The sequence below is a fragment of the Scyliorhinus torazame genome, chromosome 3 (assembly GCF_047496885.1).
Source record: "Scyliorhinus torazame isolate Kashiwa2021f chromosome 3, sScyTor2.1, whole genome shotgun sequence".
Classification (NCBI taxonomy): Eukaryota; Metazoa; Chordata; class Chondrichthyes; order Carcharhiniformes; family Scyliorhinidae; genus Scyliorhinus; species Scyliorhinus torazame.
In genome coordinates, this window is record NC_092709.1 from 361,246,696 (window position 1) to 361,272,100 (window position 25,405).

Genomic DNA, 25,405 nt, shown 5'->3' on the forward strand with positions numbered 1-25,405 from the left:
ATCTCCGTATCCTCGCACAGTCCTGCAACTACACCTCCACTTCCGACTCCATGGTCCGCGACCAGATCGTTTTCGGGGTCCACTCCGATCCCCTTCGCCAGCAGCTCCTTAAAGTTAAGCAGCTCACCCTTACCATCGCCATCGAAACCTGCGTCCTCCACGAGCACGCTAACAACTGGTACTCCCATATCAAGGCGGCAGAGATGGCGCGGCAAGGCCCCCACGATGCAGAGCGAGTGCAGGCCGTAAAACAGCTCCAGGGCCTGAGTCTGGATGAGGGCGGCCATTTTGTGCGCTTTTCCCAGCCTCCTGCGCATGCGCGCCACGGACAAGGGGACGGCGAGGCCGACAACCGAACTGCGTGATGCACGATCAATGACCACTAAAGCGAGGTTGTAGTCCAACTGAAGGCTTTAATAAACTAGATGTTTCCCCTAGCAGCTGAGGTACAGAATGAGGGCTGCTGGGGCCGCACGGGCTCGTATACCCAGCCTATCAGGGCGGAGCTATCATACACTCTAACCAAAAGAAAGCATACAGTTTCCACCAATGGTACCGCAACACCTATAATACCACATTCACCCCGTTAAAAAAAAGAGTCCGGGGGATGGTGGCCAGAAACTACAAAACATAACAACATGGTATAATTAGTTATGGAGGTACCGTAATATCTCCGTACAGTGTTTAGTAACTATTTACAAGTCTAGTCGCTATGTACATTTGATGGTTTATATTTACAGATTACAGTTAAAATGAAGCAATCAGGCGATCGGGGGCCCTGGTCGTCCTCTGTGATCGTCGGAGCCTCTGTGGTGACTCCGGTGGAGGCTCGGGCGTCTGTGACTCCGGGAGCGTGGCTTCGATCTCCATGGCAGCTTCGTCACCCCTAGACGCGCTGGTGGGGAAAACGGCTGACCTGGGAAGGGAGCGCCTGCGGGGGGGCGTCGATGGGGTGGGGGGGGCCTAGGCAGGGGCGGCGGAAGGACCGATCCTCCTGTAAGGTCTGCGGTGGGGGGGGAGGGTGGGACTGGTGGCTGGAATGTGCGTGGAGTTCCGGCGGGCGCCAGGTCCCGTAGGGAGACCGTACCTTGTCAGCCGTCGGGGTCCGCCACAAAGGCGTATTGGGGGCTAGCATGGAGCAGATGGACCCTCTCGACCAACTTGTCCGACTTCTGCGCCCGCACGTGTTTTCGGAGCAGGATGGGTCCGGGTGCTGACAGCCAAGTCGGGAGCGAGGTCCCAGAGGAGGACTTCCTAGGGAAGACAAGGAGACGTTCATGAGGTGTCTGATTGGAGGTCGTACAAAGTAGTGACTGGATGGAGTGGAGGGCATCTGGGAGGACTTCTTGCCAGCGGGAGACTGGGAGGTTCCTGGACAGTAGGGCCAGTAGGACGGTCTTCCAGACCATTCCGTTCTCCCTCTCTACCTGTCCGTTACCCTGGGGGTTGTAACTGGTCGTTCTGCTCGAGGCGATGCCCTTGCTGAGCAGGAATTGACGCAGTTCGTCGCTGATAAAGGAGGACCCCCTATCGCTGTGTATGTAAGCGGGGAAACCGAACAGTGCAAAGATGCTATGGAGGGCCTTGATGACGGTGGTAGCGGTCATGTCTGGGCAGGGGATGGCGAATGGGAACTGGGAGTACTCGTCAATCACGTTCAGGAAGTATGTGTTGCGGTCGGTGGAAGGGAGGGGGCCTATGAAGTCCATGCTGAGGCGTTCGAAGGGGCGGGAAGCCTTTATCAGGTGCGCTTTCTCTGGCCTGTAGAAGTGCGGTTTGCACTCCGCGTAGATTCGGCAGTCCCTAGTGGCTGTCCTGACCTCCTCGATGGAGTAGGGCAGGTTGCGGGTCTTGATGAAATGGAAAAAGCGAGTGACCCCCGGGTGGCAGAGGTCCTCGTGGAGGGCTCGGAGGCGGTCCACTTGTGCGGTGGCACATGTGCTGCGGGACAGGGCGTCAGGAGGCTCGTTTAGCTTCCCGGGACGATAGAAGATCTTATAGTTGTTGGTGGAGAGTTCGATCCATCATCCCGCAAAATCTTGTTGTTTATTATCTTGCCCCGCTGTGCATTATCAAACATGAAAGCCACCGACCGTTGGTCAGTGAGGAGAGTGAATCTCCTGCCTGCCAGGTAATGCCTCCAATGTCTACTTTTTGACTGAGGAGTGACGGATTTCGGAAGCATGGAGGGTACGGGAGAAGAAGGCCACGGGTCTGCCCGTTTGGTTGAGGGTGGCCGCCAGAGCTACGTCGGACACATCACTTTCAGCCTGGAAGGGGAGGGACTTGTTGATGGCGTGCATCGTGGCCTTTGCAATGTCTGCTTTGATGCGGCTGAAGGCCTGGCGGGCCTCTAATAGAAAGCATACAGTTTCCACCAATGGTGCTTTAGCCTATCAGGTACCGTAATACCTATAATACCACACTGTGCAGGTGCGCACATCGTTCGACTGCACCGCGCATGCACGATGGCGCACGGAGCGTCCTGACATCGGCGCCATGACGTGCAACAACTGTGGTTCCCCCCATTTATAGCGGCAATGTCCCGCGAAATCTCGACGCTGTCTCCCGTGTGGCAAGCTTGGCCACTACGCAACCCTGTGCAGATCTGCTCAACTGCCCAATACACAGCGACCCCAGCCGCAGCGCAGGAACCTCCGGTCAGTACAGCAATGTTGCAGACTCCGACTCCAACATGGTTCCAGATTCCGACACCGAGGGCCTCACATCCCCATTCCGGGTGGGCACCATCACCAAGCACACAATGCTTTCAGCGAAGAAGGTGAAATAACTCCCAGTGATGAGCATTGATCCGGACGACGAGTGGTGTGCCACCCTTACGGTCAACGAGGCTCGCATACGCTTCAGGCTGGACACCAGCGCTTCAGCAAACCTCATTTCAAAGTCTGACCTTGACACCAGCCGCGTCAAGCCAAGCATTCTTCCACCGGCCTGCCAGCTCCTCGACTACAATGGCAATGCCATTGCTGCCAGTGGCTCATGCCAGCTTGCGTTATCCCATCGTTCTTCAGAAGCAACCATGCGTTTTGAAATTGTCGGAACCAACAGAGCTTCCCTGCTCGGTGCTCGGGCCGGCAACATCCTGAATCTTGTGCAGCGGGTTCACACCATGTCGTCCGCAGAGGCAACGGGCTCGCCAGATGTCAACTTCCAAGCCCAATTAGATGATATCATAGCACAATACCACAGCATCTTCGAAGGTATGGGTACACTACTTTACCGGTACAAGATACTGCTGAAGCACCCCTTAAGGACCGCCTCAAGCAGCAGCTGCAAGACCTCCAGGACCATGGCGTCATTTCTAAGGTCACTGAACCCACGGGCTGGGTTAGCTCCATGGTCTGTGTCAAAAAGCCGTCAGGGGAACTTCGCATTTGTATTGACCCCAAAGATTTGAACCATAACATCATGAGGGAACACTGCCCTATACCTAAACAAGAAGAACTCACCAGCGAAATGGCTCAAGCCAAGCTTTTCACGAAGCTGGATCCCTCCAAGGGGTTTTGGCAAATCCAGCTGGACGCGTCCAGTCGAAAGTTGTGTACATTTAACACCCCGTTCGGTCGCTACTGTTACAACCGGATGCCCTTTGCATCATCTCCGCCTCGGAGGTGTTCCACTGCGTAATGGAGCAAATGATGGAGGGAATCGAGGGGGTGCAAATGTACGTCGATTATATTATTATCTGGTCCACAACTCCTCAGGAGCACATCGGTCGCCTCAAGCGAGTGTTCCACAGGATCTACGAACATGGCCTCCGACTCAATAGAGCCAAATGCTCGTTCGGTCAAGCAGAAATAAAGTTCCTTGGCGACCATAATTCGCAGTTCGGTGTGCGGCCAGATGCAGACAAGGTGTTGATGATCAACGCCATGAAGACCCCGGAGGACAAGAAGGCGTTCCTCCGCTTCCTAGGGATGGTCAATTTCCTTGGGAAGTTTATCCCCAACCTTGCATCACACACCACAGTTCTCCACAATCCAGATGGAGAGGAAAACTGCAGGGGATGGGCAAAATGGAAATGTGGAGCTTGTTCAAGGAACAGCTACTGCATGTCCTTGATGAGTATGTACCTGTCAGGCAGGGAGGAAGTGGTCGAGCAAGGGAACCGTGGTTTACTAAAGCAGTCAAAACACTTGTCAAGAGGAAGAAAGAGGCTCATGTAAAATTGAGACATGAAGGTTCAGTTAGGGTGCTCGAGAGTTACAAGTTAGCTAGGAAGGACCTAAAGAGAGAGCTAAGAAGAGCCAGGAGGGGACATGAGAAGTCTTTGGCAGGTAGGATCAAGGATAACCCTAAAGCTTTCTATAGATATGTCAGGAATAAAAGAATGACTAGGGTAAGAGTAGGGCCAGTCAAGGACAGTAGTGGGAAGTTGTGCGTGGAGTCCGAGGAGATAGGAGAGGTGCTAAATGAATATTTTTCATCAGTATTCACACAGGAAAAAGACAATGTTGTCGAGGAGAATACTGAGATTCAGGCTACTAGACTAGAAGGGCTTGAGGTTCATAAGGAGGTGTTAGCAATTCTGGAAAGTGTGAAAATAGATAAGTCTCCTGGGCCGGATGGGATTTATCCTAGGATTCTTTGGGAAGTTAGGGAGAAGATTGCTGAGTCTTTGGCTTTGATCTTTAAGTCATCTTTGTCTACAGGAATAGTGCCAGAAGACTGGAGGATAGAAAATGTTGTCCCCTTGTTCAAGAAGGGGAGTAGAGACAACCCCGGTAACTATAGACCAGTGAGCCTTACTTCTGTTGTGGGCAAAGTCTTCAAAAGGTTTATAAGAGATAGGATGTATAATCATCGGGAAAGGAATAATTTGATTAGAAATAGTCAACACGGTTTTGTGAAGGGTGGGTCGTGCCTCACAAACCTTATTGAGTTCTTTGAGAAGGTGACCAAACAGGTGGATGAGGGTAAAGCAGTTGATGTGGTGTATATGGATTTCAGTAAAGCGTTTGATAAGGTTCCCCATGGTAGGCTACTGCAGAAAATATGGAGGCATGGGATTCAGGATGATTTAGCAGTTTGGATCAGAAATTGGCTAGCTGGAAGAAAACAAAGGGTGGTGGTTGATGGGAAATGTTCAGACTGGAGTCCAGTTACTAGTGGTGTACCACAGGATCTGTTTTGGGGCCACTGCTGATTGTCATTTTTATAAATGACCTATAGGAGGGTTTAGAAGGATGGGTGAGTAAATTTGCAGATGACACTAAAGTCGGTGGAGTTGTGGACAGTGCAGAAGGATGTTACAAGTTACAGAGGGACATAGATAAGCTGCAACGCTGGGCTGAGAGGTGGAAAATGGAGTTTAATGCAGAAAAGTGTGAGGGGATTCATTTTGGAAGGAATAACAGGAAGACTGAGTACTGGGCTAATGGTAAGATTTTTGGCAGTGTGGATGAGCAGAGAGACCTTGGTGTCCATGTACATAGATCCCTGAAAGTTGCCACCCAGGTTGAGAGGGTTGTTAAGAAGGCGTACGGTGTGTTGGCTTTTATTGGTAGAGGGATTGAGTTTCGGAGCCATGAGGTCATGTTGCAGCTGTACAGAACTCTGGTGCGGCTGCATTTGGAGTATTGCGTTCAATTCTGGTCGCCGCATTATAGGAAGGATGTGGAAGCATTGGAAAGGGTGCAGAGGAGATTTACCAGAATTTTGCCTGGTATGAAGAGAAGATCTTATGAGGAAAGGCTGAGGGACTTGAGGCTGTTTTCATTAGAGAGAAGAAGGTTAAGAGGTGACTTAATTGAGGCAGACAAGATGATCAGAGGATTAGATAGGGTGGACAGTGAGAGCCTTTTTCCTCGGATGGTGATGTCTAGCACGAGGGGACATAGCTTTAAATTGAGGGGAGATAGATACAGGACAGATGTCAGAGGTAGGTTCTTTACTCAGAGAGTAGTAAGGGTGTGGAATGCCCTGCCTGCAACAGTAGTGGACTCGCCAACACTAAGGGCATTCAAATGGTCATTGGATAGACATATGGACGATAAGGGAATAGTGTAGATGGGTTTTCGAGTGGTTTCACAGATCGGCGCAACATCGAGGGCCTAAGGGCCTGTACTGCGCTGTAATGTTCTATGTTCTATGTATGATAGTTAAGAGTTCAATAAAATCGAGTTGCATTTCTTCAAGTGTTGGAAGCCTGTCTCTCTCACTGCTACAGTAAACACAGTCCTTGCAGACCCGGCATACCGAACACATCAGGCAAATGCCCCACCAGTGGCAATATCAGGTAGCCCATCCCACAGAAGCACCAGATGTGATCTAGCCCCGCCTGCCCACTGAGCCCCTGCTCTAATCCACCCTTCCCCAGGGCAGGAGACATGACCTGTGCATCACACACAGAGCCCAACGGGTGCTACTCCCTGCACCCATGCCCATCCTTGGGCCGTGCCCGCACGCATGCCACCAGGCTGGTCGGTGGCACACGGTGCCACCCCACATCCAGGTGCCACCCTGATGGTGGGGTATCACGCAACCCACCCATGGACGGACACCCACAGGAGGGCACTGGACGAGCTGCAGAGTATCGTTAGCAGGGGCGGGTGGTAGGCTGGAAGCCCCCAGTGACAGGCACCAGTGAGGCCAGGGGTGCAGTGCAGAAGGCAGAGTGTCAGTGGAAACGGTCAGGGGTGGAGCTAGGATTGGGAAGGGGTTGGGGCTACAGTGCAGTGCAGGCCAGGATCACTGTGTAGCTCAGTAGAACTGGTTGGGCACGGGAGTACTCACCATGCTAACATTGGTGCCGTTTACATCCTACAGAAAATGGATTTCGGAGTTCAGCCATGAATAGTTGGCATCTGCCTGGCCGCTGCAGCCCTGGCGGATGTACAGAGGCCGCACGGGCTGGAGCTGCCGGGGAGGACCCAGCAGAACAGGAGTCTGCCCCTGAGGAGCAGGCGCCAGCTGGTGGCGATGGAGAGCCGGCTGCCCGTCAGGCGAGGAGGAAAAGGTGGGAAGGAGGCATCACCTTGTGTATACCCGCAGCGCCTGTCGTTCGAGGACCTGCTAGCAGAGCGTGTCACCGACCACTATGGCTTCCAGGGAGATTGTTCGGCATGTCTGCTGGACGATGGCGCAGCTGGAACCTCGGTGGTACGGGGGAGGATACCTGCTCCCGTTGACCGTCAAGGTGACATTTGCCCTGAACCTTTATGCCACGAGGTCCTTCCACGCATTCGTAACGAGTGCCCAATATCAGACGTTGGAAAAGAGGCTTCTGACTATCCATTCTGCCCACGCCCCTCATAATGTTGTAGATTTTTTGTGCAGAAAGTGTTTTCCATCTGGAATGTACTGCCTGAGTGTGTGGTGAAGGCAGGTTCAACTGAAGCATTCAAAAATCATTTGGATTATGAGTTAAAAAAGGAAAAATATGCATGGCTCTGGTGAGAAGTCAGGTGAGTGGCACTTTTGTAGGGAGTGGGAAAGCCAAGATATGATGGGCCAAATGGCCTCCCTCAATGCTGTAACCATTCTACAATTCTATTGCAGCACATGTTGGAAATTGGGCAAGTGAAACTTATGATTCAAAGACAGCTAACAACAATTATTTCTGAAGATCTGTCCTTAAAAAGCTTTAAATTGAAAATCAATGTACAAATTTATATTACATGAAGAACCACCACTGACTGATTAAGCATACAGTTAGTAGCTCTGGTTCTGGTAATGAGACAGCAGCAGAGTTAAGCTGACAAGGAATCTACTGGTGGGTTAGAACAAAGAAAAGTACAGCTCAGGAACTGGCCCTTCGGCCCTCCAAGCCTGTGCCGATCATGCTGCCCGACTAACCTAAAATCCCCTACACTTCCTGGGTCCGTATCCCTCTATTCCCATCCTAGTCATGTATTTGTCAAGATGCCCCTTAAACGTCACTATCGTCCCTGCTTCCACCACCTCCTCCGGCAGCGAGTTCCAGGCACCCACTACCCTCTGTGTAGAAAACTTGTCTCGTACATCTCCTCTAAACCTTGCCCCTCACACCTTAAACCTATGCTCCATAGTAATTGACCCCTCTACCCTGGGGAAAAGTCTCTGACTATCCACTCTGTCTATGCCCCTCATAATCTTGTAGACATCTATCGGGTCACTCCTCAACCTCCTTTGTTCCAGTGAGAACAAACCAAGTTTATTCAACCTCTCCTCATAGCTAATGCCCTCCATACCAGGCAACATACTGGTAAATCTTTTCTGCATCCTCTCTAAAGCCTCCACATCCTTCTGGTAGTGTGGCGACCAGAATTGAACACTATACCCCAAGTGTGGCCTAACTATACTATACCCCAAGTGTGGCAGGGGCTGGTTTAGCACAGGGCTAAATCGCTGGCTTTGAAAGCAGACCAAGGCTGGCCAGCAGCATGGTTCAATTCCTGAACCAGCCTCCCCGAACAGGCGCCGGAATGGGGCGACTAGGGGTTTTTCACAGTGTGGTAGTATGTATTGGGGGTCATGTGGGACTGGAAGCCCTAATGTCATTGGCTGACAGATCCCGGGTCCTGGTTGGCCGTTGACCTCATACTCCGCCCTGAAGGCGAAGTATAAGAAGCCGGTGCCTTCCCCCGCATGCCAGTTTACTATCGGGCTGCTGGGGAACAGACACGCTTAATAAAGCCTCATCGACTTCACTCTGTTTGTCTCACGGAGTCTTTGTGCGCCACACACAGTAACTTCATTTGAAACCTACTTGTGACAATAAGCGATTTTCATTTCATTTCATTTCACTAAGGTTCTATACAGCTGCAACATGACTTGCCAATTCTTATACTCAATGCCCCGGCCAATGAAGGCAAGCATGCCGTATGCCTTCTTGACTACCTTCTCCACCTGTGTTGCCCCTTTCAGTGACCTGTGGACCTGTACACCTAGATCTCTCTGACTGTCAATACTCTTGAGGGTTCTACCATTCACTGTATATTCCCTATAATTGACCATCACACACTTAAAGAGCATAAACAAACCAGGATACCAATATGATATTTTTATCGAAGGAACCATAATCGCCCGATAAAGATATTGGGGGTGGATTTTCCTCTCCCATTTTCGGGATCAGGAAATTGAACTGGGATTCCAAAACACAATTGACGCATCCTTGCCCTCGCCAATGGTGTAAAGGGAATCCCGACATCTAAGCTCGGGATCCCTATTTAAATAGATTTAAATGTAAATATCAGGCCTTTACGTCTGATAGTACCCCTCCCGCCAATTGGATTGACCGCACGTCAGCATTAGGACTGCCGATGTGAATCACGATAAGTCCACCAAGGTGTTTACCTGGCAGCAGAATCCACCAGAGGAATTCAGATGATTGCTTGGCTCAGGGATAAGAGATTCATGCCTGGGCACTGCACTCTGGCACACCCCTTCGGACTGCCCGGGCATTACTAAGGAGCAGTGCTAGGAAAGTGTTCCTTGGTGGGGAGGGGGAGTGCATGTTCCGTGGGGCATGGGGGGGCTTTCTGTTTAAATTTTTTGCATTAGGTTAAAAAGGACGTTGCTGGGATATGACATGGTGGGAAACGCCTTTCATTATTGTTCAGCTCTGTGCCGAACAACTTGGCAAGGAAAGCCCCTATGGGGATGGGAACGTCCATGCCCTTTTCCCACTCTGCCTATTTCTGGGAAAATCCCACCTATCAAATTCAGCTTATTTAAACCTTGTACTAGCAAACATAGAGACAAATGTTTACCTTACAATTTCTGCAGCAAATATCATTTGAGGCACATTTTGCACCAGATCGGAATTTACAGATCGAAGCAACACAGCAAGGATCCATACAGTCCTAAAGGAAAAGAAAAACAGTGAAAGTAAAAGTTGGTCACTTTAATAAGAACTCTGGGGCTAAAGAAACCAATCTGCCTGGTTTTTCAGCATAGGCTCAGCAGATTGCGACCTCCCTACAACAGTTAGATTAGAGATCAGCAGATACAAGTTTGCTGCACCTACCTCAATAGTCGTGTGTGCTTTTACGACCGGGATGGGAGGGATCTGCGTAATATCTAGCCAATCCACATGACACATTAAAAATTCACTTTACTTACCAAAAAGCCAATTGTCTTTCTCTTCTGGTATTCAGAATAAAATAGACTTTAACCAGATTTCTTTTAATAAACCCAGAACAATTGTTTATTGTAAAACAGAACTTCTATTTCTCAACTTTCAATAACCAGTTAACACGGAATTGTATTCTGAAGTATCTATTCTAAATTGCCCCATCAAGCATGCACATACGCACGTGCACTTGGATATGCGCACATAGACACAGATACCTCTGCAGAGATCGGCTATAGAGGGTAGGCATTAAAAAAATAAATGATAAAGTTTGTAAGGTCTTGATGTTGTTGATCTGGAGTTCCCTCATGGGAAGATGTGAAAGAACTGCAGGCAGATGGTCCTGGTGGACAACCACAGTTCTCACCAACTGAACGTTGGTGTGGAGGAGAATATAGGGATGGATCAATTCTTCACCCAGCTTTTCAGGTCCAACTGCAGCCACGTTACACTCTGATGGGGATGGTCTGAACTTCAAAACCACAGGTTCAAAGCTTTGAGCCTGGCTCTGCCATGTGATTCTCAATATGTCACTAGACATTGCCTTTCATTTGTCCCCCATCAATTAAACGAACTAGTTCAAAGCAAACAGATCTTCCTCGAGTAGCATGCAGGTCAGGGGATTTCTTGGAAGAAGGCAAACTTGCTCCGAGTCCAAGCTGAACTTATGACCTTCACAGGATTATAGAAATACACAGTACAGAAGAGGCCCTTCAGCCCATCAAGGCTGCACCAACACATGAAAAACACCTGACCTATCTACCTAATCCCATTTTCCAGTCCTTGGCCGGTAGCCTTAATGTTATGCCATGCCAAATGCTCATTCAGAGACTTTTTAAAGGATCTTGAACAAAAGAAGAACAAAGAAAAATGACAGCACAGGAACAGGCCCTTCGGCCCCACAAGCCTGCGCCGATCCAGATCCTCTATCTAAAACTGTCGCCTATTTTCTAAGGATCTGTATCCCTCTGCTCCCTGCCCATTCATGTATCTGTCTAGATACATCTTAAATGATGCTATCATGCCCACCTCTACCACCTCAGCCGGCAATGCGTTCCAGGCACCCACCACCCTCTGCGTAAAGCACTTGCCACGCACATCTCCCTTAAACTTTTCCCCTCTCACCTTGAACTCGCAACCCCTAGTAATTGAGTCCCCCACTCTGGGAAAAAGTTCCCAAACTAATCTCACTGCCCCGCTCTCTCCCCATAGCCCTGTTTCCATCCCAAACTAAACTCACGGCCCCATTTCTCCCCATAGCCCTGTATCAATCCCCAAATTAATCTCACTACCCCGGTCTCTACCCATAGCCCTGTATCAATCGCCAAACTAATCCCACTGCTCCACTCTCTCCCCATAGCCCTGTATCAATCCCAAACTAATCCCACTGCCCCACTCTCTCCGCATAGACCTGTATCAATCCCCAAATCAATCCCACTGCCCCACTCTCTCCCCACAGCTCTCTATCAATCCCCAAACTAATCCCACTTCCCCGCTCTCTCCCCATAGCCCTGTATCAATCCCAAACTAACCCACTGCCCTGCGCTCTCCCCATAACCCTGTATCAATCCCCAAACTAATCTCACTGCCCCGCTGTCTCCCCATAGCCCTGTGTCAATCCCAAAACTAATCCCACTGCCCCGCTGTCTCCCCATAGCCGTGTCAATCCCAAAACTAATCCCACTGCCCCGCTCTCCCCATAGCCCTGTATCAATCCCCAAACTAATCCCACTGCCCCGCTGTCTCCCCATAGCCCTGTGTCAATCCCAAAACTAATCCCACTGCCCCGCTGTCTCCCCATAGCCCTGTGTCAATCCCAAAACTAATCCCACTGCCCCACTCTCTCCGCATAGCCCTGTATCAATCCCAAACTAATTCCACTCTCTCACCATAGACCTGTATCAATCCCCAAACTATTTGCGTTGCCCAACTTTCTCCCCATTGCCCTACATCGATCCCCACTGCCCCGCTCTCCCAATAGCCTAGATTGATCTCCAACTAATCCCACAGACCCACTCTCTCCATTGCCCTCAATTGATCCCCAAAATAATCCCACTATCCGCTGTCTCCCCAATTAATCTTGTAAGAACCATGTCCATTGTGTGTTTCTTTTTTTAATTCCTGTCCTGGTGGCTGCCTTTAATCCAGTCTTCTTGCTGGCTGCTGCAACATTGAGACTTTTGCTTTAGATACAGACTTTAGGCAAACTGAAACACCCCTCATCTAATGAACTAACCCAGGACTTCCCCTTTATGCTCTGTGGCAGAGCCTGTGATGTCAGTTTGATAGACATGGCAAGCAGCCAATCAGTGGATCTGGAATCCTCTTTTTGCCTGCAATTGGTGAAGCCATTCAGATCCTTCCAGAAGAAAGACGGGTCTTATGTCGAGCTCCACTTTGTCCTTAATTCCTTGAAAAGACACAGGCAGGAAGCAGCTGGAAGGCACTCTCTGTCTGTTCTCTCTGAAGATGAATAAAGAAGCTCCTAGCCAAACCTGTGGAAGGCACTCCTATTTAAAAGACTTCAGGCAGTAGCCAGACCTGTGAAGGGAACTACTGGAGTGAAAGGCTGTGCTTACGTTCTCCCTCCAGGCCGGTAATAATGTAATCCTCTGAATGATTGGGAAAAGCTCAGTCTGAGGACTTTCTTCACAATACAGCCAGAATTTCTGCAGAGAGATCAGACCGGCAAAAAAGGCAGACTGGACTGAATAGAATCTGCTTTCATCTCTCAGGGATAGAGCTCCAGTAATATCTCAGGGAGACAGAAGCCCCATCTGGTCGTCAAAGGATAGAATTACGCCAACCTAAATCTCCTGTGTGAAGCTCCACATGGTGGTTGAAGGATCGAATTGCACCGACCTGAACCTCCTGTGTGAAGCTCCACATGGTGGTTGAAGGATAGAATTGCACCGACCTGAACCCCCTGTGTGAAGCTCTACATGGTGGTTGAAGGATAGAATTGCACCGACCTGAACCTCCTGTGTGAAGCTCCACATGGTGGTTGAAGGATAGAATTGCACCGACCTGAACCCCCTGTGTGAAGCTCTACATGGTGGTTGAAGGATAGAATTGCACCGACCTGAACCTCCTGTGTGAAGCTCCACATGGTGGTTGAAGGATAGAATTGCACCGACCTGAACCTCCTGTGTGAAGCTCCACATGGTGGTTGAAGGATAGAATTGCACCGACCTGAACCTCCTGTGTGAAGCTCCACATGGTGGTTGAAGGATAGAATTGCACCGACCTGAACCTCCTGTGTGAAGCTCCACATGGTGGTTGAAGGATAGAATTGCACCGACCTGAACCTCCTGTGTGAAGCTCCACATGGTGGTTGAAGGATAGAATTGCACCGACCTGAATCTTCTGGGTAAATGGATCTCCCAGATGGTCTCATTCGGAGAAAACCGGCGCCTGTACAGACCACAACCTCAGCAGTGAAGATTCATCTCAAACCTTTTGTCCCAATTCCTGTTATTTTAATCCTTCCCCCACCCCTTCACCGTGTGTCTGGGTGGATGGTGGGACGGGGTTTTGGGAATAGGTAGAGTACGATGAGACCATTGTTCCGTTATTTCCATTGTCTGTTCATCTTTTACTCTTGTTATAAATAAAAAATTTGTTACCCTGTATCCCATGTGCATTTGCCTTCTTTATAAGTCTCCCATATGGGACCTTGTACATAGAACATAGAACAATACAGCGCAGTACAGGCCCTTCGGCCCACGATGTTGCACCGAAACAAAAGCCATCTAACCTACACTATACCATTATCATCCATATGTTTATCCAATAAACTTTTAAATGCCCTTAATGTTGGCGAGTTCACTACTGTAGCAGGTAGGGCATTCCACGGCCTCACTACTCTTTGCGTAAAGAACCTACCCCTGACCTCTGTCCTATATCTATTACCCCTCAGTTTAAGGCTATGTCCCCTCGTGCTAGCCATTTCCATCCGCGGGAGAAGGCTCTCACTGTCCACCCTATCTAACCCTCTGATCATTTTGTATGCCTCTATTAAGTCTCCTCTTAACCTTCTTCTCTCTAACGAAAACAACCTCAAGTCCATCAGCCTTTCCTCATAAGATTTTCCCTCCATACCAGGCAACATCCTGGTAAATCTCCTCTGCACCCGTTCCAAAGCCTCCACGTCCTTCCTATAATGCGGTGACCAGAACTGTACGCAATACTCCAAATGCGGCCGTACCAGAGTTCTGTACAGCTGCAACATGACCTCCTGACTCCGGAACTCAATCCCTCTACCAATAAAGGCCAACACTCCATAGGCCTTCTTCACCACCCTATCAACCTGGGTGGCAACTTTCAGGGATCTATGTACATGGACACCTAGATCCCTCTGCTCATCCACACTTTCAAGAACTTTTCCATTAGCCACATATTCCACATTCCTGTTTTTCCTTCCAAAGTGAATCACCTCACACTTCTCTACATTAAACTCCATTTGCCACCTCTCAGCCCAGCACTGCAGCTTATCTATATCCCTCTGTAACCTGCTACTTCCTTCCTCACTATCGACAACACCACCGACTTTAGTATCGTCTGCAAATTTACTCACCCACCCTTCTGCGCCTTCCTCTAGGTCATTGATAAAAATGACAAACAGCAACGGCCCCAGAACAGATCCTTGTGGTACTCCACTTGTGACAGAACTCCATTCTGAACATTTCCCATCAACCACCACCCTCTGTCTTCTTTCAGCTAGCCAATTTCTGATCCACATCTCTAAATCACCCTCAATCCCCAGCCTCCGTATTTTCTGCAATAGCCTACCGTGGGGAACCTTATCAAACGCTTTGCTGAAATCCATATACACCACATCAACTGCTCTACCCTCGTCTACCTGTTCAGTCACCTTCTCAAAGAACTCGATAAGGTTTGTGAGGCATGACCTACCCTTCACAAAGCCATGCTGACTATCCCTGATCATATTATTCCTATCTAGATGATTATAAATCTTGTCTCTTATAATGCCCTCCAAGACTTTACCCACTACAGACGTGAGGCTCACCGGTCTATAGTTGCCGGGGTTGTCTCTGCTCCCCTTTTTGAACAAAGGGACCACATTTGCTATCCTCCAGTCCTCTGGCACTATTCCTGTATCCAATGATGACATAAAAATCAAAGCCAATGGTCCAGCAATCTCTTCCCTGGCCTCCCAGAGAATCCTAGGATAAATCCCATCAGGCCCCGGGGACTTATCTATTTTCAGCCTGTCCAGAATTGCCAACACCTCTTCCCTACTTACCTCAATGCCATCTAATCTATTTACCTGGAGCTCAGCATTCTCCTCCACAACATTATCTTTTTCCTGAGTGAATACTGACGAAAAATATTCATTTAGTATCTCGCCTATCTCTTCAGACTCTACACACAACTTCCCATCCCTGTCCTTGACTGGTCCTACTCTGTCCCTAGTCATTCGCTTATTCCTGACATACCTATAGAAAGCTTTTGGGTTTTCCTTGATCCTTCCTGCCAAATACTTCTCATGTCCCCTCCTTGCTCGTCTTAGCTCTCTCTTTAGATCCTTCCTCGCTACCTTGTAACTATCCATCGCCCCAACTGAAACTTCACACCTCATCTTCACATAGGCCTCCTTCTTCCTCTTAACAAGAGATTCCACTTCTTTGGTAAACCACGGTTCCCTCGCTCGGCACCTTCCTCCCTGCCTGACCGGTACATACTTATCAAGAACACGCAATAGCTGATCCTTGAACAAGCTCCACTTATCCAGTGTGTCCAAAACTTGCAGCCTACTTCTCCACCTTATCCCCCCCAAGTCACGTCTAATGGCATCATAATTTCCCTTCCCCCAGCTATAACTCTTGTCCTGCGGTGTATACTTATCCCTTTCCATCCTTAACGTAAACGTCACCGAATTGTGGTCACTGTCCCCAAAGTGCTCACCTACCTCCAAATCCAACACCTGGCCTGGTTCATTACCCAAAACCAAATCCAATGTGGCCTCACCTCTTGTTGGCCTGTCAACAAACTGTGTCAGGAAACCCTCCTGCACACACTGAACAAAAAACGACCCATCTAATGTACTCGAAGGCTTGTCAAAGGCTTTGCTGAAACCCATATAAACTACATCAACTGCACTACCCTCATCTGCACACCTGGTCACCTCCTCAAATAAATCGATCAAATTTGTTCGGCATGACGTCCCTGTGACAAAGCCATGCTGATTATCCCTGATCAAACCTTGCCTCTCCAAGTGGAGACAGATTCTCTCCTTCAGAATTTTCTCCAACAATTTCCTACCAATGATGTGAGACTCACTGATCTGTAGTTCCCGAGCTTATCTTCTTAAACCCATCGAAGCCCTTAACACTATGACTATCCCAATTAAGATGTGGAGATGCTGCCGTTGGACTGGGGTGAGCACAGTAAGAAGTCTTACAACACCTGAGGAAGGAGCAATGCTCCGAAAGCTAGTGTTTGAAACAAACCTGTTGGACTTTAACCTGGTGTTGTAAGACTTCTTACTATCCCAATTAATGCTGGGAAAATTGAAATATATATTTCAATTCTTTATAATTCTATATTTTTATTGTGCACCTATTTGCTCCACTGACTATCTGGAGATCTATAATAAACACCCAGCAATAAGGATCTGCCTTTTCTGTTCCTAAACTCTACCCACAAAGCTTCATTCGATGCCCCTCCAAGATATCATCCTTCCTTACTACAGTAACTGACTCAGACTCAGACTCACAGCCTTCGCCCCAACTTGTCCACGCCGCCCAGTTTTTACCACTAAGCTACCACCAACTGCCTGCATTTGGCTCATATCCCACTACACGAGGTTTTCCCATGGAACTGTAAATTCTTTTTAAAAGACAAAATTGTACCCACCTCTACCACTGCCTCTGGCAGCTCGTTCCAGATGCTCACCACCCTCGGTTTTAAATAATTGCCCCTCCAGACACTTTTGTATATCACCCCATTCACCTTAAACCTATGCCCTCTAGTTTTAAACTCTCCTACTGCAAAGACATTATTCTGGCTAAGGTACTGTAGACTTATGCTCCAAAATTTGCCGTGCTCCGAACCAAGCTGTTTCAGCACAGCGGGAACACTGATATCGAGCTGGCAATGTGGAAACATGGAGAGTTATGTCCTGTACACAAGAAGCAGAACAACTCCTACTGTATTGTGGGTAGCTGTGGGTTACTGTATTGTGGGTAGCTGTGGGATACTGTATTGTGGGTAGCTGTGGGATACTGTATTGTGGGTAGCTGTGGGACACTGTATTGTGGGTAGCTGTGGAATACTGTATTGTGGGTAGCCGTGGGTTACTGTATTGTGGGTAGCTGTGGGTTACTGTATTGTGGGTAGCTGTGGGAGACTGTATTGTGGGTAGCTGTGGGTTACTGTATTGTGGGTAGCTGTGGGTTACTGTATTGTGGGTAGCTGTGGGATACTGTATTGTGGGTAGCTGTGGGAGACTGTATTGTGGGTAGCTGTGGGAGACTGTATTGTGGGTAGCTGTGGGACACTGTATTGTGGGTAGCTGTGGGTTACTGTATTGTGGGTAGCTGTGGGACACTGTATTGTGGGTAGCTGTGGGATACTGTATTGTGGGTAGCAGTGGGTTACTGTATTGTGGGTAGCTGTGGGTTACTGTATTGTGGGTAGCTGTGGGATACTGTATTGTGGGTAGCTGTGGGTTACTGTATTGTGGGTAGCTGTGGGATACTGTATTGTGGGTAGCTGTGGGTTACTGTATTGTGGGTAGCTGTGGGTTACTGTATTGTGGGTAGCTGTGGGTTACTGTATTGTGGGTAGCTGTGGGATACTGTATTGTGGGTAGCCGTGGGTTACTGTATTGTGGGTAGCTGTGGGATACTGTATTGTGGGTAGCCGTGGGTTACTGTATTGTGGGTAGCTGTGGGTTACTGTATTGTGGGTAGCTGTGGGTTACTGTATTGTGGGTAGCTGTGGGATACTGTATTGTGGGTAGCTGTGGGAGACTGTATTGTGGGTAGCTGTGGGAGACTGTATTGTGGGTAGCTGTGGGACACTGTATTGTGGGTAGCTGTGGGATACTGTATTGTGGGTAGCTGTGGGATACTGTATTGTGGGTAGCTGTGGGATACTGTATTGTGGTTAGCTGTGGGTTACTGTATTGTGGTTAGCTGTGGGTTACTGTATTGTGGGTAGCTGTGGGATACTGTATTGTGGGTAGCCGTGGGTTACTGTATTGTGGGTAGCTGTGGGTTACTGTATTGTGGGTAGCTGTGGGTTACTGTATTGTGGGTAGCTGTGGGATACTGTATTGTGGGTAGCTGTGGGAGACTGTATTGTGGGTAGCTGTGGGAGACTGTATTGTGGGTAGCTGTGGGACACTGTATTGTGGGTAGCTGTGGGACACTGTATTGTGGGTAGCTGTGGGATACTGTATTGTGGGTAGCAGTGGAATACTGTATTGTGGGTAGCTGTGGGTTACTGTATTGTGGGTAGCTGTGGGATACTGTATTGTGGGTAGCTGTGGGAGACTGTATTGTGGGTAGCTGTGGGAGACTGTATTGTGGGTAGCTGTGGGACACTGTATTGTGGGTAGCTGTGGGATACTGTATTGTGGGTAGCTGTGGGAGACTGTATTGTGGGTAGCTGTGGGTTACTGTATTGTGGGTAGCTGTGGGATACTGTATTGTGGGTAGCTGTGGGAGACTGTATTGTGGGTAGCTGTGGGAGACTGTATTGTGGGTAGCTGTGGGACACTGTATTGTGGGTAGCTGTGGGACACTGTATTGTGGGTAGCTGTGGGATACTGTATTGTGGGTAGCAGTGGAATACTGTATTGTGGGTAGCTGTGGGTTACTGTATTGTGGGTAGCTGTGGGATACTGTATTGTGGGTAGCTGTGGGAGACTGTATTGTGGGTAGCTGTGGGAGACTGTATTGTGGGTAGCTGTGGGACACTGTATTGTGGGTAGCTGTGGGACACTGTATTGTGGGTAGCTGTGGGATACTGTATTGTGGGTAGCTGTGGGTTACTGTATTGTGGGTAGCTGTGGGTTACTGTATTGTGGGTAGCTGTGGGATACTGTATTGTGGGTAGCTGTGGGATACTGTATTGTGGTTAGCTGTGGAATACTGTATTGTGGTTAGCTGTGGGGTACTGTATTGTGGTTAGCTGTGGGACACTGTATTGTGGGTTGCTGTGGGTTACTGTATTGTGGGTAGCAGTGGGATACTGTATTGTGGGTATCTGTGGGATACTGTATTGTGGGTAGCTGTGGGATACTGTATTGTGGGTAGCTGTGGGTTACTGTATTGTGGGTAGCTGTGGGACACTGTATTGTGGGTAGCTGTGGGTTACTGTATTGTGGGTAGCTGTGGGACACTGTATTGTGGGTTGCTGTGGGTTACTGTATTGTGGGTAGCTGTGGGACACTGTATTGTGGGTTGCTGTGGGTCACTGTATTGTGGGTAGCTGTGGGACACTGTATTGTGGGTTGCTGTGGGTTACTGTATTGTGGGTAGCAGTGGGATACTGTATTGTGGGTATCTGTGGGATACTGTATTGTGGGTAGCTGTGGGATACTGTATTGTGGGTAGCTGTGGGTTACTGTATTGTGGGTAGCCGTGGGTTACTGTATTGTGGGTAGCTGTGGGGTAATGTATTGTGGGTAGCTGTGGGTTACTGTATTGTGGGTAGCTGTGGGACACTGTATTGTGGGTTGCTGTGGGTTACTGTATTGTGGGTAGCAGTGGGATACTGTATTGTGGGTAGCTGTGGGTTACTGTATTGTGGGTAGCTGTGGGATACTGTATTGTGGGTAGCTGTGGGAGACTGTATTGTGGGTAGCTGTGGGAGACTGTATTGTGGGTAGCTGTGGGACACTGTATTGTGGGTAGCTGTGGGACACTGTATTGTGGGTAGCTGTGGGATACTGTATTGTGGGTAGCAGTGGAATACTGTATTGTGGGTAGCTGTGGGTTACTGTATTGTGGGTAGCTGTGGGATACTGTATTGTGGGTAGCTGTGGGAGACTGTATTGTGGGTAGCTGTGGGAGACTGTATTGTGGGTAGCTGTGGGACACTGTATTGTGGGTAGCTGTGGGACACTGTATTGTGGGTAGCTGTGGGATACTGTATTGTGGGTAGCTGTGGGAGACTGTATTGTGGGTAGCTGTGGGTTACTGTATTGTGGGTAGCTGTGGGATACTGTATTGTGGGTAGCTGTGGGAGACTGTATTGTGGGTAGCTGTGGGAGACTGTATTGTGGGTAGCTGTGGGACACTGTATTGTGGGTAGCTGTGGGACACTGTATTGTGGGTAGCTGTGGGATACTGTATTGTGGGTAGCAGTGGAATACTGTATTGTGGGTAGCTGTGGGTTACTGTATTGTGGGTAGCTGTGGGATACTGTATTGTGGGTAGCTGTGGGAGACTGTATTGTGGGTAGCTGTGGGAGACTGTATTGTGGGTAGCTGTGGGACACTGTATTGTGGGTAGCTGTGGGACACTGTATTGTGGGTAGCTGTGGGATACTGTATTGTGGGTAGCTGTGGGTTACTGTATTGTGGGTAGCTGTGGGTTACTGTATTGTGGGTAGCTGTGGGATACTGTATTGTGGGTAGCTGTGGGATACTGTATTGTGGTTAGCTGTGGAATACTGTATTGTGGTTAGCTGTGGGGTACTGTATTGTGGTTAGCTGTGGGACACTGTATTGTGGGTTGCTGTGGGTTACTGTATTGTGGGTAGCAGTGGGATACTGTATTGTGGGTATCTGTGGGATACTGTATTGTGGGTAGCTGTGGGATACTGTATTGTGGGTAGCTGTGGGTTACTGTATTGTGGGTAGCTGTGGGACACTGTATTGTGGGTAGCTGTGGGTTACTGTATTGTGGGTAGCTGTGGGACACTGTATTGTGGGTTGCTGTGGGTTACTGTATTGTGGGTAGCTGTGGGACACTGTATTGTGGGTTGCTGTGGGTCACTGTATTGTGGGTAGCTGTGGGACACTGTATTGTGGGTTGCTGTGGGTTACTGTATTGTGGGTAGCAGTGGGATACTGTATTGTGGGTATCTGTGGGATACTGTATTGTGGGTAGCTGTGGGATACTGTATTGTGGGTAGCTGTGGGTTACTGTATTGTGGGTAGCCGTGGGTTACTGTATTGTGGGTAGCTGTGGGGTAATGTATTGTGGGTAGCTGTGGGTTACTGTATTGTGGGTAGCTGTGGGACACTGTATTGTGGGTTGCTGTGGGTTACTGTATTGTGGGTAGCAGTGGGATACTGTATTGTGGGTATCTGTGGGTTACTGTATTGTGGGTAGCTGTGGGTTACTGTATTGTGGGTAGCTGTGGGACACTGTATTGTGGGTTGCTGTGGGTTACTGTATTGTGGGTTGTGTGGGATACTGTATTGTGGGTAGCTGTGGATTACTGTATTGTGGGTAGCTGTGGGATACTGTATTGTTGGTAATTGTGGGTTACTGTATCGTGGGTAGCTGTGGAATACTGTATTGTGGGTAGCTGTGGGATACTGTATTGTGGGTAGCTGTGGGATACAGTATTGTGGGTAGCTGTGGGATACTGTATTGTGGGTAACTGTGGGATACTGTATTGTGGGTAGCTGTGGGATACTGTATTGTGGGTAACTGTGGGATACTGTATTGTGGGTAGCTGTGGGATACTGTATTGTGGGTAGCTGTGGGATACTGTATTGTGGTTAGCTGTGGGATACTGTATTGTGGGTAGCTGTGGGTTACTGTATTGTGGGTAGCTGTGGGTTACTGTATTGTGGGTAGCTGTGGGATACTGTATTGTGGGTATCTGTGGGATACTGTATTGTGGTTAGCTGTGGGATACTGTATTGTGGGTAGATGTGGGTTACTGTATTGTGGTTAGCTGTGGGATACTGTATTGTGGGTAGATGTGGGTTACTGTATTGTGGTTAGCTGTGGGATACTGTATTGTGGGTAGCTGTGGGATACTGTATTGTGGGTAGCTGTGGGTTACTGTATTGTGGGTAGCTGTGGGACACTGTATTGTGGGTAGCTGTGGGATACTGTATTGTGGGTATCTGTTGGATACTGTATTGTGGGTAGCTGTGGGATACTGTATTGTGGGTAGCTGTGGGTTACTGTATTGTGGGTAGCTGTGGGTTACTGTATTGTGGGTAGCTGTGGGATACTGTATTGTGGGTAGCTGTGGGATACTGTATTGTGGGTAGCTGTGGGTTACTGTATTGTGGGTAGCTGTGGGACACTGTATTGTGGGTAGCTGTGGGATACTGTATTGTGGTTAGCTGTGGGATACTGTCTTGTGGGTAGCTGTGGGATACTGTATTGTGGGTAGCTGCGGGTTATTGTGTTGTGGGTAGCTGTGGGTTACTGTGTTGTGGGTAGCTGTGGGTTACTGTATTGTGGGTAGCTGTGGGATACTGTATTGTGGGTAGCTGTGGGATACTGTATTGTGGGTATCTGTGGGTTACTGTATTGTGGGTAGCTGTGGGATACTGTATTGTGGGTATCTGTGGGTCACTGTATTGTGGTTAGCTGTGGAATACTGTATTGTGGGTAGCTGTGGAATACTGTATTGTGGGTATCTGTGGGTTACTGTATTGTGGGTAGCTGTGGGATACTGTATTGTTGTTATCTGTGGGTTACTGTATTGTGGGTAGCTGTGGGATACTGTATTGTGGGTAGCTGTGGGACACTGTATTGTGGGTAGCTGTGGGTCACTGTATTGTGGTTAGCTGTGGAATACTGTATTGTGGGTAGCTGTGGGATACTGTATTGTGGGTATCTGTGAGTCACTGTATTGTGGTTAGCTGTGGAATACTGTATTGTGGGTAGCTGTGGGTTACTGTATTGTGGGTAGCTGTGGGTTACTGTATTGTGGGTAGCTGTGGGGTACTGTATTGTGGGTAGCTGTGGGTCACTGTATTGTGGTTAGCTGTGGAATACTGTAATGTGGGTAGCTGTGGGTCACTGTATTGTGGGTAGCTGTGGGATACTGTATTGTGGGTAGCTGTGGGATACTGTATTGTGGGTAGCTGTGGGTTACTGTATTGTGGGTAGCTGTGGGTTACTGTATTGTGGGTAGCTGTGGGATACTGTATTGTGGGTAGCTGTGGGTTACTGTATTGTGGGTAGCTGTGGGATACTGTATTGTGTGTAGCTGTGGGATACTGTATTGTGGGTAGCTGTGGGTTACTGTATTGTGGGTAGCTGTGGGTTACTGTATTGTGGGTAGCTGTGGGTTACTGTATTGTGGGTAGCTGTGGAATACTGTATTGTGGGTAGCTGTGGGACACTGTATTGTGGTTAGCTGTGGGTGACTGTATTGTGGGTAGCTGTGGGATACTGTATTGTGGGTAGCTGTGGGATACTGTATTGTGGGTAGCTGTGGAACACTGTATTGTGGGTAGCTGTGGGATACTGTATTGTGGGTAGCTGTGGAACACTGTATTGTGGGTAGCTGTGGGATACTGTATTGTGGGTAGCTGTGGGTTACTGTATTGTGGGTAGCTGTGGGATACTGTATTGTGGGTAGCTGTGGGACACTGTATTGTGGTTAGCTGTGGGTTACTGTATTGTGGGTAGCTGTGGAATACTGTATTGTGGGTAGCTGTGGGTTACTGTATTGTGGGTAGCTGTGGGATACTGTATTGTGGGTAGCTGTGGGACACTGTATTGTGGTTAGCTGTGGGTTACTGTATTGTGGGTAGCTGTGGAATACTGTATTGTGGGTAGCTGTGGGTTACTGTATTGTGGGTAGCTGTGGGATACTGTATTGTGGGTAGCTGTGGGACACTGTATTGTGGTTAGCTGTGGGTTACTGTATTGTGGGTAGCTGTGGGACACTGTATTGTGGGGAGCTGAAGAACCCCTCCAGTAACAAACAGGGGGAAGATCATCATCCAGCACAGGCAGCAAAAGAAGATTCTGGGAGAAGTCACCTCAGTCACCTCGACTGTGCTGTGAGTAGCTGAAGTACCCCTCCAGTGACAAACTGGAGAAAGATATCTTGTGGGTGGCGTAAAATGAAGCTTTCTGGGTCTAAAGACTGAAGTCTGAAATCCCGCACATCCAGACATAGGAACAGCTTGTTCCCCACAGCTGCTCGACTCCTCAACGACTCCCCCTCGGACTGATCTGTTCCCTGTAAGAACACTATTCACGACGCCCTATGCTGCTCTTGCTCATGTATTTGCTTTGTTTGGCCCCTTGTTCCGCACTGTAACCAATCACTGTTTGTCGATGTACCATTTGTCAATGTTCTCTGTTGATTATTCTTTTGTCTACTATGTACGTGCTGTGTACGTTCCCTCGGACGCAGAAAAATACCTTTCACTGTACTTTGGTACATGGGACAATAAATGTAATCAAATCAAAGAGTTTAGGAATAAAAAAGGGACAGCTAGGTGTTTATTATAGACCCCCAGATAGCCAGCAGGAAATTGAGGAGCAAATAGATGTGCAATTTGCAGAAGTGTGTAAAAATAATAATAGGGTAATTATAGTGGGTGATTTCAACTTTCCCAACATTAACTGGGATAAACATTGTGTTTAGGGTTAAATGGAGCAGGGTTTTATGTTTGTTATGGGTAAGGAAATAGACAAAAAAGCACTGTTGCTTCACAGCTCCAGGGTCCCAGGTTCAATTCCCGTCTTGGATCACTGTCTGTGCGGAGTCTGCACGTTCTCCCCGTGTCTGCATGGATTTCCTCCGGGTGCTCCGGTTTCCTCCCACATTTCCCGAAAGACGTGCAGTTAGGTAATTTGGACATTCTGAATTCTCCCTCTGTGTACCCGAACAGGTGCTGGAATGTGGCAACTAGGGGCTTTTCACAGTAACTTCACTGCAGTGTTAATGTAAACCTACTTGTGACAATAAAGATTATTATTAATATAATTAATTGCAGAAAAGGACCTGGATTAGGGTGGAGCAGATTGGAACAAGTTACTGTGCGGATATCTACAGAAGAGCTGTGGGAGGGGGGGTGTTCAAAGAGGAAATGGGAAGGGTACAGGCCCAACATGTTCCCTATCGGGTAATAGGAAGCAGTAACAAGCCCAGGGAACCATGGATGAGCAGAGATATTCAGGATACAATGAGAAGGAAGAGAGAGGCTTTTAGTAAGTACACGGGGAGCAAATCAACAGAGGCATTAGTGGCGGACAGAAAGTCCAGGATGGAGTTTAAGAAAGCAATTAGGAGAGCAAAGAGGGGATATGAGAATGCTCTGGCCGGTGAAAGTAGGGAAAATCCCAAGATATTCGAAATATATTTCAATGGGAAGAGGATAACTAGGGAAAAATTAGGGCCCATTAGGGACCAAGGGGG

At 48.6% G+C, this 25,405-nt stretch overlaps 1 protein-coding gene across 1 annotated transcript in view; it reads right to left on the reverse strand.

Moving 5' to 3' along the window:
* Window positions 1-25,405, reverse strand: part of LOC140409441 (disintegrin and metalloproteinase domain-containing protein 12-like) — a 587,674-nt gene that overhangs the window by 338,169 nt on the left and 224,100 nt on the right. The window contains exon 13 of the mRNA XM_072497874.1: window positions 9,714-9,806. Coding sequence (XP_072353975.1) covers window positions 9,714-9,806 — 93 coding nt within the window. The remainder of the gene's footprint in view (window positions 1-9,713; window positions 9,807-25,405) is intronic.